This window comes from Equus quagga, chromosome 2, assembly GCF_021613505.1.
Source record: "Equus quagga isolate Etosha38 chromosome 2, UCLA_HA_Equagga_1.0, whole genome shotgun sequence".
Lineage (NCBI taxonomy): Eukaryota > Metazoa > Chordata > Mammalia > Perissodactyla > Equidae > Equus > Equus quagga.
The window spans coordinates 151,810,997-151,825,065 of NC_060268.1; the positions used below are offsets into that span (position 1 = coordinate 151,810,997).

At 42.8% G+C, this 14,069-nt stretch overlaps 1 protein-coding gene across 3 annotated transcripts in view; it reads left to right on the plus strand.

The window, feature by feature from the left end:
- The window catches only part of ENTPD1 (ectonucleoside triphosphate diphosphohydrolase 1), a 98,219-nt gene that overhangs the window by 53,491 nt on the left and 30,659 nt on the right, over positions 1-14,069 (plus strand). For all 3 annotated transcript variants that reach the window (XM_046654311.1, XM_046654312.1, XM_046654310.1), the window contains exons 3-6: positions 6,242-6,359; positions 9,245-9,395; positions 11,660-11,819; positions 12,995-13,234. In XM_046654311.1, coding sequence (XP_046510267.1) covers positions 6,242-6,359; positions 9,245-9,395; positions 11,660-11,819; positions 12,995-13,234 — 669 coding nt within the window. The remainder of the gene's footprint in view (positions 1-6,241; positions 6,360-9,244; positions 9,396-11,659; positions 11,820-12,994; positions 13,235-14,069) is intronic.

Below are 14,069 nucleotides of genomic sequence, written 5' to 3' on the forward strand. Positions count from 1 at the left end.
CTTGAACAAGTAAAGCTGGTCTCTCCTTGGATGTGAAGAGCATGGGAAGGACCAGCCTGATGGCAGGGTTTGTCAGTGTGGGAGGCAGGCCCTGCCTCAGGATCCCCTAGAGATCTTGGTTCCCATTCTCACCCCCAGAGCCTACTCATTTCAAACCTCCGGGCTGCAGGGCCTGGGAATCTACATGTTTAACAGGCACCCTGGGGCATTCTCATGCCATTAGTCTGGGAACTACTGCCCTCTAGATACGCGATGGCCATTTAAAAAAGACATAGGCCTTAATGAACTGAAGAATCATTAGCTGTCCCTAAATTTCCCTTGGGAAAGTGCCTTTGTCCTGGTGGATGTGGGGAGAGAGGTAGCTTTGAGGTCTGCCTGGTTCACCACTTCCTTAATTGCCTGCTCGTCACTGAACACTAGCAGTTAGCAAGTTGTCAGACATTCCTTTTAGCACAAACGTTCTACATTCTGGCGCACACAGAGCCCCACAGGGTTCTCTCGGAGGCAGCAGACTACCCTCATACCAAAACACATGCCTTCATTAAAAGCTGCCACTTTTGTGGAATGCCAGCTTAGGGACCAGAAGGCTTTTATTTCAATCCGAGATCTGCTACTTTCTAGCTGTGAGACTTTGGGCAAGTAAATTCCTGTCTCTAGGCCTCAGTTTCCTTATTGTGTAAAATGGAGATAGTACCTACTTGGAAGATGGTTGTGAGGATTAAATGGAATAATACCTGTGACTCACTTATCAGATCCCTCAGTGAAAGCCAGCTGTCAACACTGTTTTGAGGGAGATGATTTCTAGGGAAAACCCTTACCTGTAGTGTGTTATGGTTACTAAGCTAGCACTCCCGGGATTTCCAGCTGCTGCTAGAGTGATGACCTGTCCCCATGCCTCTGCTTTTTCCTAAGGAACTAAAAGTACTGTTCTTAGATAAGCATTTGAAATTTTATCTTTTTATGGAGAATTTGGAAGGATTTGCTCCAAGTTTCAACCTAAAATACTCCTGGAAAATATCTATATTATTTTTACTCCACTGGATTTTAACATCTGGTTTAAAAAACAACACCTGGAGATGGATGGTGGTGATGGTTGCCCAACAATATGAATATACTTAATGCCACAGAAGTGTACACTTAAAAATGGTTAAAATGGTCCATGTTATGTTCTGTCTATTTTAACATAGGTTAAAAAATGAAAACAACAAAACTGTGGTTTGTATTTTAAGGGTCTAGTTACTCCAATTAAAGAAAAAAGTAAGAAAAAAAAAGGTCTCTAATTGTTTATAGGCCTTTCCTGCATCACTGTAGCTAATGGAGACCTGATTTGTTTAAAGAGTACTAGAGTCACATTCAAAGGATAAGCTTTGTTTATTCAAAAGGACTCACTGAGACAGACTGATGAGGTTGCCAAAGTTATGTTAAAGCCACAGGGACTTTTAAGAAAGATTCACAACTGATATGTCTGAAGGGAGCAAAAGAATTATCACACTATTGCCCATGTTACGTGGCTTACGGGGTTTTTTGGGTGGGATGGTAGTGGTGGTGGAACTCAACACCAATGGCACTCTTTATATTAGACTGTGAATATTAACCTCTTTTTGGACTGGAAGGAGTTTAGGAACCATATAGTTCTAACCCCTCTCCTTCATTCATTTGATTCAGCAATTGTCTGTCAACTTCTTCTTTGTGCCAGACATACAGTAGGATATATACCATGGTGGGTGCTGGATATACCACGGTAAGCAAAACAGACCTGCCCTAATGTAACTTACAATCTAATAGAGAAGACAGACATTAATCAAATAGCCACATAAATATGTTAATTGCACCTTGAGGTAAGTGCTGTCTTTAGAGGAAAAATACAAGCAGTCTAAGACTTGGATTAGGAGGGTAGAATTGAATCTGAGAAGTTCAGAGAAGCTTGGGATCTCAGGTAAGGGGCTTTCTGGGCAAAGGCTCTGGAACAGAAGCCATGTGGCCCGTAGGAGAAGTGAGAGCAGACCAGTGTGAAGGCAGTGTTTTCTGCATGAGAAGACTCAGAGCAGAGGGTTGAACATCCCACTTCTGCAGAGCCAGGAACAGAAGTAGATCATCTGATGCTCCAGTTTTCTCTCTTTCCACATCTAGGGAGACTTACCCAGAAGCCTGGACCTATGACATTTGTGCAGGTAGAATTATTTTCATCCTAAGGCCACCTCCACATGGCCTCCAGTCTCTGTGAGCTCAGGGTCTGTTGCCATCCACATCTTCAGGTCTACACCAACGCCCCTACATTGGTGTCTCCATGAACCAAGCAAGGTCATTTCTACTGTTCCTTCTTCTAGATCACTGCTTCTGTTCAGTTGACACAGCTCATGAAGATCAGTTATGATCACTAAAATCATATGTATGATCAAAACTAACAAGACAAAGTTGTAGGCATAGTAAGATTACAACTATATAAAAATTATCATGCATTTAAAAAATACTGGAAGGAAATAAATAAAAATAACAGTGAAATCCAGTTGGTGGAATCAATTTTTTTTTCTGCTTCCCTTCATTTTCTAGATGCTATTTGATAAATTTTTAGTACTCTCAAAATAGAAAGTAATATTGAAATTATAATACTAAAGGAATGTCAGATTTCTTCCTCATCACCCAAATCTTTGATTTTTCTTTAATGTGGAAGACATACTTTTTGAAATATTTTAAATATGAGTTTAAACATTGGGTAAACACGCTAGCATGGCAAGACAGCATTTCTGTAGGGTAGAGATTTTATTTAAAACAGAATTCTGTTGTCACTGAGTCTGGGTTTCTCCCACTGTCAGACTTCTCTGAAGTATTCACTACCTAGTGGGTTCTTGAGCCCAGGAGAGAGAAAGCATGCAGCATTCTCCAAACTTCTGGGAAGGTTTATTCACGCAGATCCTTGCAGACTTATTGCTTTCTGGAATACACATTGGGAAATGCTGGTGTGGTGAAAGAGAACAAAAGGTGGTGGCTACCTGGGCTCTGGATCTGTTAAGGCATTAACTATCCGTCCCCGTTAGGCAAGTCCTTAAACTGTTCTGGACACACTGTCTCATCTATAAAATGAGAAGATTAGATGGAATGAACTCTAGCTCTAAAATGGGCCAGCTATGAAAAAGGAGTGAATATGCTGACAGTTTTATAACAACAAAAGGCAAATTCCCAAAATGCTCAAACTGAGAGTTTTCAGACAATCAAGCTTTATCTGTCCTTCAGGCAGTAAGCGATGCCAGTGTTTTATTCTGCAAACCATTTTAGAAGACAAAAAACATTTGGCACAATTCAACAGGTTAGTATTCCAGTCTGCTGTATACACAAGGTGAAATGTCCTCAGTTCCTGTGTTAAAGTATGCTCTATCCCCTTCTCAACCACTTGCCAAATGAAAATGTAGTAAAATCTTTCATTTCTCAACCACCACACTGTGTAAGACCTTCGAGAAACAGACTGATAGAAGCAAGCCTGGTTCCTCTGCTCTATTTGAAGAGTGACTTTCATGTCAACAATGTCAGACAGACTAGAACGTCCTGATTCCAGATAAAGGCTGCTTGCTGCTTCTGCCTCACTACCTTTTATCATATGCTGCTGTGGTTGGAACATTTTCTGGCAGGAAGAATTCAGGGGCCCTGCTAGGGAACAAGAGAGTTTTCTGCTGTGTAATCCTTGAGCCTCTTTCTCTGCCATGGGAGGTTTCCCATGGGTCCAAAGGCCCCAGAACTCAGTCAGATCCCTCTCTGCCCACAACAGTCACCACCTTAAGCCAATTCTTGGTTTCCTCTCACTGCAAATCTAGCTGCAGAGGAGTCTGTCCAGCTTTCTTCCTCGCCATGCCTGAAGCAAGTATGCAGGCCTTTTTCTTTGTAAGGGCATAATGCTAACTACCACAGGGAATCCCTGCCGTGCCTCACAAGACGGAGAACACTGGGGGGGTTATGGAGGATCAAGGATCCTCACCCCACCAGCATGGTGATACTCTCTGGTCTGTGGTGAAATGGAATAAAGCTTGATGCCTTGAGAGGCTCTACTTTTACCTATTCCCAGTGGTCTGGAAAGATCTTTTGAATCCTCACTACTGTCTCCTTTTCTCCCCGGAGGTTCTTAGGTTCTTACCATGTGCTAAGACAATATGAAGGGATATATATAAAACAGCTACTGAATTAAGCATTATCAATGGCAGACCACCTTTTGGGGTCCACAGCTCAAATGAGCCGCAAAGTGTGAGGAGAGTAGTTGGCTCACATTTCAGAAGTGCCTCCTCTGCTTCTCTTCCTTTACTTCCCTGTTTACTTTCCTCCATGCTTTTCTCTAGTATAGGGATGATAAATAAAGAGTCATGTGCCACCATGCTCTCCTCAGAAGCCCATGGCAGACTTCGTTATTCAATCATGGCATTTTTTTTCCTGATTAAACCCAGGGATATAAGCAAAGATGAATATCAACTGATCAAAACAGGCGTTTGTCTATCAGTCTACTCCTGGGTAAACACCCCAAAAAAATGGGAGCTCATGTCCCTAAAATGACATGTACAGGAATGTTTCTGGCGGCTATTTTCCTAATAGTCCCAATCTGGAAACAACTCAAATGTCCATCAACAGTAGAATAGATACAAATATAGTATATGCACATAACGAAATATTCTACAGCAATGAAAAAAGCTGAACTACAGACACACTCAGTTTGAATGCATCTTAGAGACATAGTATAGAGTGAAAGAAGTTAGACATAAAGGAAGCACACTATGTCAGTCCATTTACTGCAGTTCAAAAACAGACGAAACTCATCTATGGTGATAGAAGTTAAGACAGTGGTTACCCATGGGGGCAACTGACTGAAAGGGGCACCAGGAAGCCTTCTGGGGACTAGAAAATGTTCTGTGTCTTGATCTTGGTGATAGTTTATATGGATGTGCACATATGCAAAAATTCATTGGGATGCACACCTAAGATTTGCACACTTTGCTATAGTTATCCCTCATTAAAAGTTCTTACAGGGCCAGCCTGGTGGTGCAGCAGTTAAGTGCACATTCCGCTTTGGTGGCCCGGGGTTCACTGGTTCAGATCCTGGGTGTGGACATGGCACCGCTTGGCAAGTGTGGTAGGTGTCCCCCATATAAAGTAGAGGAAGATGAGCACGGATGTTAGCTCAGGGCCAGTCTTCCTCAGCAAAAAGAGGAGGATTGGCAGAAGATGTTAGCTCAGGGCTAATCTTCCTCAAAAAAAAAAAAGTTCTTATAAGGGGGCATCAATTTGAAAGCTATTGTCCAGCTCTTGTTCCTATATTTCTCTGATAAGGAGCATAAGGTCTTGAGTCTGACTCTGATCCAGATCCAGGCTCTGTCACCTATTAGCTGTGTATCTTGAGTAAATTACTTAACTTCTTTTTCGCCTCTGTGGGGGAGAAAACTAGTACCTACTTTACAGCACTGTTCTGAGGGCTAAGTCAGATAATTCTTGTAAAATGCTTCATACAACGCCTACCTGGTACATTTCATGTTCTCCTGAAATGTGAGGTGGTGACTTTGTTCTTCTCCCGTTCTCCTCTGACCATTTAGTTCTTCCTTGTGCTGTCTTTTTTCCTCTTCTCCTACCTTTTTTCTTCCTTTCATCTCCCCCTACTCTTAAGAGCCAAAAACATGAAGTTAAAGTACATAGCTTTTAAATTTTATTTAATACAATTTACAGGTTTTTGTAATTAAAAAGCAAGCACACTTAGGATCTTCCATGTCTCTCTTCCAAAGCCCAGGCCACATTCAATCCCCTATCTGGGGGCTTGGACACAGGCATCAGTAGCATTTGCAGCTCTCCAGGTGATTCTCATGATGCTGATGTGCATACAAGTTTGGGAACCACGGGATGAATGGCTTTCTATTTCCTGCATATTGCCTCAGCTATTTCAGCATATGGTTCTGAATCTTGACTGCACATTAGAATCACCTGAGAAGCTTTTAAACGATACCAATGCTCGGGCCCCACCTAGGGTAAGGCCTGGATATTTCTAATGTGCAACCAGTATTGAGGGCCACTGTTCTAGAGGAGTTGGTGTCTTGGTAGATCTTGTGATCAGGACAACTCCAGGCGCACATGCCCCCCTCACCCATGTTCCTCTTGAATTAAAATACTTTCTCCTCATGTTTCTGAAAACTCCTATCTTTGCCTTTTTTCAGTTGCAAGCTGAATATGGAGAAGAATGATGTAATGTTGATAAGTTCTTGGTTTGTTTTGTCCTCAGTATGGGATTGTACTGGATGCGGGCTCTTCTCACACGAGTTTATACATCTATACGTGGCCAGCAGAAAAGGAGAATGACACAGGGGTGGTGCATCAGATAGAAGAATGCAAGGTAAAAGGTAAGATGAGGAAAAGGGGAAGGGGAGACAGTGGGGCGGGAGAACGTGAAAGGTGTATGGCAGGTGGAACACACGGGAAAAAGGAAGTCAAGTGAAGCACATATTGGAGCTGCTATTGTTGTTATTTTATTATCATTATAAAAATAATACTGAAATCAGTTCTTAATGATCAAGCCCTTGAAGAATAAGCAAACTTACAAATAATTGAGTAATAGTAACTCCCATCAACGAGACACTTTTGTGTGTCATGCACCAACTAAGTGCTGAAAATACGTTATTTGATCTTCACAATCTCCCTTTGAGGTATGTATTATTTTTCGCATTTTTTAAAATGAGGGCACTGAGTTTGAGAGAGGTTATACCACCTTATTTAAAGTTGCTTAAGCTAGTAAGTGATAGAACTGGGGTTCAAATGGAGATGTGCCTAACTTCGAACCACGTCTTAGCCAGTGGTTCTCAAATTTGAATCTGCTTCAGAGCCACCTGTAGGGTTGGTTACAGCGCCTAGGCCCCACCCCTAGAGTTTCTGATTCAGGAGGTCTGGGATGAGCCCTCAGAATCTGCATTTCTAATAAGTTCCCAGGAAATGATGCTGCTGGTCCATAGCTAGCTAAAGGCTTTCAAAAATTTCTTCCGAGCTGTAGATTAGAGGACAAGGATTAAGAGAAGCAGTTCTATGGACCCTAGGCAGAGAAGGCCAAATCATAGATTTTTAGGGTTGGAAAAGGACCTTGTGGATCATTTAAATCTTGTTTTACAGAGAAGGAAGAAAACCCTGGAAGACTAGTGACTTGCAAGTAGCAATAGAACCAGGACAAGAATCAGGGTCTCCTGACTGCAGTCCGGGCTTCCTGCTGCTCTGAATCACTGGGTTACATAGTCATTTATTTTCCTGGTTAGTTGTCTTTTAAGGTCACAAAACAAGTTAGAGTTGTTGACAGTTCAGTTCTTTTCACTTCTTCCCATCCAACACCCCAGCATGCACCCAGTGTTACCACAACGCACCATCATCTCTCTGACCATTCTCTCTTGGCCTTTTGAGCCAGGGACCCATTGTTTATTTTTACTCAGACAGGTAACCTAGACCCCAGAAGATAACTGACTTTTAATTGTGTGACCTGTAGGGTCTACTAGTTTTCATAGTTTGTCAAAAAAGCAGTCACGAGGAGATGTTTCCAAGAGAGCAAATAATTCTACCCAGCAGCCTGATGGCCTTAGACTTTGGGCCCCATGAATTCTGAGACAGTAATTCAAGCATTTCTTAAATCCCAAATCTCTCATTTTATTGACTTCTATTTAATTCACTGCTTCTATTTTTCAAAGTGTTGTTGTTGTTGTTTTAATCTAGTATATATCCATCTTCTGAGATTCACCCTGGGTATCTGTCCTAACCAATGCAGTCATTTTCCCCTCTCCAAAGAGAAAGTCTCAAATATTTAGATAAAAGGTGAGTTTAAAGCCACCAATTCTTAAAGGCCAGACTTTTGGAATCAAAACAGTTAGCTGATAAGTTAGAGCTAATTTTCTCTTTATGGTTAAGTAAATAGGCTGTTTAAAAACCTGTGGATAATATGGATAACATATTTGGATAGTTATCTTAAAACAAATCCTCACTATAAATAGCATTGATGGTATAGATGTTCATCTTAAAGTGAGCTGAAATTATTAAATGTTAACTTCAAAAAGCTTAGGGAATCTTGGCTCTAACCCTTTCCATAGCAGCACTTAGTTTTGCTCTAAAACTGTAAAAGCAATTTTACTAGGGAGGCAGGGTATCAGAGTAGAAAAATCACTTAGGAGACATGGATTCTATTCCTGTTTCTTCTAACAAAGTGTCAACGCAAATAATCAAAATTGGAGTGAGTTTATTATGAGCCAGATCTGAGGCCCATATAGCCCGGAAGAGTCCTTTCACAAAGGAATGGAGCACTCCAAAGGAGTAGGGGTTGAGAGATACACGTCAAAGAGCATGTATCACATATGATTACAAAGTCCCTTTTACAATAGCCATGATTGCTTTGCTGGCACAGTATTTCACACAGCAGTTGATGAACACAGCAGGTAGCAGGTCTGTGGTCTCAGCTGGGTGGTCACGGGGTGAATGCAGCAGGCCAGATATCAATCCTTAGTTTAGGGAGAGATGCTTATCCATAAGAAAATGCTAATGTGGGGGAAGTTACAGTCTTATCTTTAAGGGCATTATTCTTGTCTTTGGGACATAGTAAATATTTAAAGCAGATATACAATGTATGCTTTCTGGCCACGTCAGGCCCTTTTGGGAAAACAAGTTCAGGCCAAATTAGTTTTACAGCAAATGGCTTACTCATATACTTCAGTATATCCTATTGCTTGTCATTTATTTCTCAAAAAGAAAAAACTCCACTTCACAAATTTTAGGGGACTGGTCGTGATCACATAGCTAGTTAGTAGCAGTTTCTATCTTTTAAGTAAAAGCCAGTGTGCCTGGTGTTTATTTTAATTTTTGTTTTAAATGTCATATTTCTCCTTTCAGGTCTTCTAGGAATTAGTGTTGTTAATTATAACTTGTGGAAGAAACATCAAAAAGAAGCTTTATATAGTACTATCTATAAGATCCCCCTTAAAATCTGAGACCAGTTAGGAAGGTTATGCAACTGAATGTGAAAATTGCACCATCCAGTGGCAAATTATTGAACAGCAGACAGACCCAGCCCAAGGTCTGAAAAGTCCTATGAAGGCGAGGTTCAGTGAGTTATCCTCTGAGTACAACAACCTAATATATATCACATCAAGAAATTGTCTTCTTGAATTTGCTCAAAAAACACCAGTAATTTGCTCTAATATTGTCAAGGTTATGTCCTATACTTTTAAAAAATATTGTCATCTGCTTCTACATCTTTCCCTAGGTCCTGGAATCTCAAAATATGCTCAAAAAGTAAATGACATAGACCTTTATCTGGCTGCATGCATGGGAAGAGCCAGGGAAGTGGTTCCACAGTCCCAGCACCAAGAGACACCTGTTTACCTGGGAGCCACGGCAGGCATGCGGTTGCTCAGGTACAGCAGCACGTAGGGATCAACAGTGGCTGGGAGTTGGAGTTGGCAGTGCAAAAGCCTCTGAAGTTATGGGAGAAAGCCACACTTGCCTAAGACCCCAAATTCTAAACATCGTAAATGTCCACACCTAAGAAAGAAAATCTCATTAAGTGGGTAAAACTCCCAAACTCTTACTGTGAGTAATGGTGGAAATTTCAGTGTTGAAAAAGCCCTCTTGCCCATCTCCCCACAGGGAATTCAAATAGGTGAGGGCACAAAGAGAGAAAGACTGAGCCTATATATTCTGGGATTTGGGGCTACAGATTTAGCCATTCAATATCTGTGAGGAGGAAGACCAGAGGAGACTCATGGGTGTCCCAAGACATAAATAATCACAACTAGCACATCTTTATTTCTCACCACTTAGTACTTGTGTGCATTATTTGTTTGTTTGTTCTTCATTCATTCAGCATGTACTGACTGCCTACTCTGTCCTGGGATATGGAAGTAGGTGCCTTCAACCCTCAAGGAGATCAGAGTTTCAATACAGGGTGATCAATTCTTTAAGAGAAGAGTGCACAGAGCTGCTATGGGAGCACACTTGGCCCTGCCAGAATGGGAGGAGGTCAGGAAGACTTACCAGAGGAGGGGACATATGAGCTGAATCATGAAGGATGAGTTGGAGAGTTGGAGAAGGGCACTACTGGCAGACCAGACAGTGTGCTTTCCATAACCCATGTTTACTCAGCACCTGTTATGTGTCAGGCATTGTTCTAAGTCCTAGGGATGCAGCAGTGAAGAGGACAAAGTCCCTGCCTTCCTGGAGCTTGTGTTCTAATAGATGTGCAAAGGCAGGGATGTGTAAGAGACCAGGGCATGTTCAGAGGACTAGAAATAGTTCTGCACGGATAGAACATAGAGGGCACAGAGTAAAATAATAAAAATGAGGAGGAGGAGGAGGATGGCAGCTTGTATTTGTTGAGCCCTTGCTTTGTTCTTGGCATGTGCTTTTAATTTATTCATCAAAACTCTATGAAATAAGAGGTATTATTAACTATTTTTAACCAGATAAGGAAGCTGTGGCTTACAAATGTTAAGTAACTTATCCAAAGTCACACACCTGGTAAGTGGTAGAGCCAGGATTCTGAGTGGGATTCTGAGAAGGCAGCGTCCAGATCACAAAGTGCCTTGTGGGCCACGCTAGGGAGTTCATCTGGGAGATAATGGGAAGCCATTAAAGGGTGTTACACAACTGGTGACACTGGAAAAGAAGGTGGACTGGAGGGGAGGAAAACTAGGGGTAAGGGGGCTGTTTGGGAGGGTATGGAAGCCGTACTGATGAGAGATTACAGGGTTCTAGTGCAGTTGGAAGGCAGCATCCTCTGACAAAGGCTGTCCATGTTGCATAGCCCAAATCCTGGAAGCAATTACATCCCATCTTTATTATGACAACTTTCGAAGGTTCCCTCTAGGTCTCTCAAATAGACCCAGGAACTGAAGCACAATATGAGGAAGATTTTTTTTCTGATCTGACACCAAAGGAGGTTGGGTATCTGTCCCAGGACATTTGCCACCTGGTGTCTACTAGAACCCTAATTAAAAAACCTCAAACAGAGCCTGGCTATGTAAACAGCTAGGAGCCACCAGCAATGGCTAATGTAGCATTCAGCGCTCACTGTGGTGATCAAACAACACCTAGTTGCCACTGCCACAGTCATTTAAATGACTTTGATGATTTTTAAGAGCCAGGGAAAACATTGAAAATGGCATTTCAGGAAGACCAACCCATGCAGGGATTGGAAGGATTTGGATTTGGAGAGAGGCAGCCAAAAGACTAGTTCTGCCTCCCCCAAAAGGAGGGCCCTTCAGATAGCAATGTGTGGAGATCTCCATCTCTCTGTTTATTTTAGTGACTTATGGTTCACTTCCCAGGAGAACTGACTGGAAGCTGTGGCTAAAATGGGTAGTTGTTGGGGCCGGCCCAGTGGCACAGCGGTTAAGTTTGCAAGTTCCGCTTCAGCGGCCCAGGGTTCACTGGTTTGGATCCCGGGTGTGGACATAGCACCACTTGGCAAGCCACGCTGTGGTAGGCGTCCCACATATAAAGTAGAGGAAGATGGGCACGGATGTTAGCTCAGGGCCGGTCTTCCTCAGCAAAAAGAGGAGGATTAGCAGGAGTTAGCTCAGGGCTAATCTTCCTCAAATAAATAAATAAATAAATAAAATAAAATAGGTACTTGCAGTTATTAAAACGAAACCAGTAATTCAGCTCTTCCTTTGTGCAGGATAGAAAACGAACCATTGGCAAACAGGGTCCTGAATACGGTGGTGAAGAGCCTTAGCAGGTACCCCTTTGACTTCCAGGGTGCCAGAATCATCACTGGCCAAGAAGAAGGCGCCTATGGCTGGATTACTATCAACTATCTTCTGGGCAAATTCACTCAGGTGACTATCTCAAGGACCCATGGAGGTGGCCCCCTGGAGGCCAATGCCATCAATATCTCAGGCACTACTTGGATTGCTAGCCAGAATGAATGATGGATGAATGAGCAAATTAATTTACCCCCACATTTGCAAGGGTCACCAAATGTATAATTCTCTTAAAAGAACTTTTACTTTTAGAAAATAAAGAAGCCCTATCTTCACGTTAGGTAGACATAGAGGAAATTAAAAATCTTTCATTAGAAATAAGAATAGGAGGGGCCAATGCAGTGGCGCAGCAGTTAAGTTCGCATGTTCTGCTTCAGCAGTCCGGGGTTCGCCAGGTCGGATCCCGGGTGCAGACATGGCACTGCTTGGCAAGCCATGCTGTGGTAGGCGTCCCTCATATAAAGTAGAGGAAGATGAGCACGGATGTTAGCTCAGGGCAGTCTTCCTCAGCAAAAAGAGGAGGATTGGCAGTAGTTAGCTCAGGGCTAATCTTCCCCACCCCCCCAAAAAAAGGTATAAAAAAAAATAAGAATAGCTGGGGCGGGCCCCTTGGCCGAGTGGTTGGGTTTGCTCGCTCTGCTTCAGCGGCCCAGGGTTTCACCAGTTCAGGACCTGGGCGTGGACATGGCACTGCTCATCAAGCCACGCTGGGGCGGCGTCCCACATGCCACAACTAGAAGGACCTACAACTAGAATATACAACTATGTACCAGGGGCCTCTGGGAAGAAAAAGGAAAAGTAAAATCTTTAAAAAAAATAAGAAGAATAGCTAATATTTGCCTCATGCTATGCATCTTGTGCTGTTAAGCACTTTTCATGTACTGTCTGATTTCATCTTCAGAACAACTGTATGAGGTGTTCTTTCACGTTAGAGCCCCAAATTGAGGCCTGCAAAGGTAATTATTCTGCTCAAGGTCACAGCTAATGAGCAAATAAGTGGGGATTTGAACTTCAGTCGTTTGGACCCCAGCCCCCTTCTTCGTGAAGACTGGCTATACTGCTTCTATGTTGCTTCCGTCTGAGCTACGTCTTTGAAGCCCTTCTTTTCTTGCTGTTGATCTGAGGTGGACTTAGGAACTTCCAGCGAGCTTTGTGTCACCCCTATGCCCCTGTTCCTTTGCCTTAGGGAGTACCTGAGTCCAAGAAATAGTGATCCAGAGACTTCCATTGGTGACTGTTCTCTCTTTCAGAAATTGCGATGGCTCAACCTGATGCCAAAGGGAGACGATACTCAGGGAACCTATGGAGCTTTAGACCTTGGGGGAGCCTCTACACAAATCACTTTTGTGCCCCAAAACAAGAGCATTGAGTCTCCAGACAATGCTCTGCACTTTCGCCTGTATGGCAAGGACTACAGTATATACACACACAGCTTCTTGTGCTATGGGAAGGATCAAGCACTCATGCAGAAACTGGCCAAGGACATTCAGGCAAGTATAACTGAATCCAGACCTGCCCTCCCCACATCTGGGCTACCAGCCCCCACATCCTGTTGTTTTCTCTGTCTACTTCAGTAATTGGTCTGAAGTTGGTTACTGTACTTTCCAAACCTTTCCAGGCAGGATATCTAAGCACATCTGGTAGACCCCTACGATATTCCCTCCAGACATCACCTCCTATGTTTGTTTACTGTACTATCTCCAAGGACATGACTCGAATCCTTTCTCAGGAAATAATTGCTTACCCCTGTAGGGCTGACAATGAAAATTATATGCTAGTCTATTGTTGGGGGGTGGGTGTGTGCAATTTATAAATTCTTTACTACTTTTTAATTTCCATTTCCTACAAACTGCATTTTGAAGGCAAGAAAAGTTAAACATACTCAAAATCATGTGACTACCAGGCACTTTCTGACAAACACACACAGAGCAAGGATGGCACATGCAGCTGTTCCCTAACCCCACTGAAAGGACAGCCAGTTCTCTGCTCCCCTCCAAAGTGCCTTCTCTGGTTCTCAGAAGCACTGTCAATAAGACGACCACCAAGGGGGTAGGTGCAGCTGAGAGATGCCTACTGAGCCTATGTGTCTCTAATCCACAGCAGCCCCTTTCTTCACTTGAACATAGTAGGCTGGGGGTTAAAAAACATTTTGATAATCCTGGTTAAAGGATCTAAGGTATCTCCAGCTCTCAGAGCTTCTGATTTTTTGCTTGGAGGTGGGGGCAGGGGTGTAGGCAGACTCCTGGAGAGCTACCTCAGGTTAAAGTTGTGAGAGCCTTGAGAGTTTTCCTTGTGAATCCGCTTCTAACTATGTGATTAGTTCTC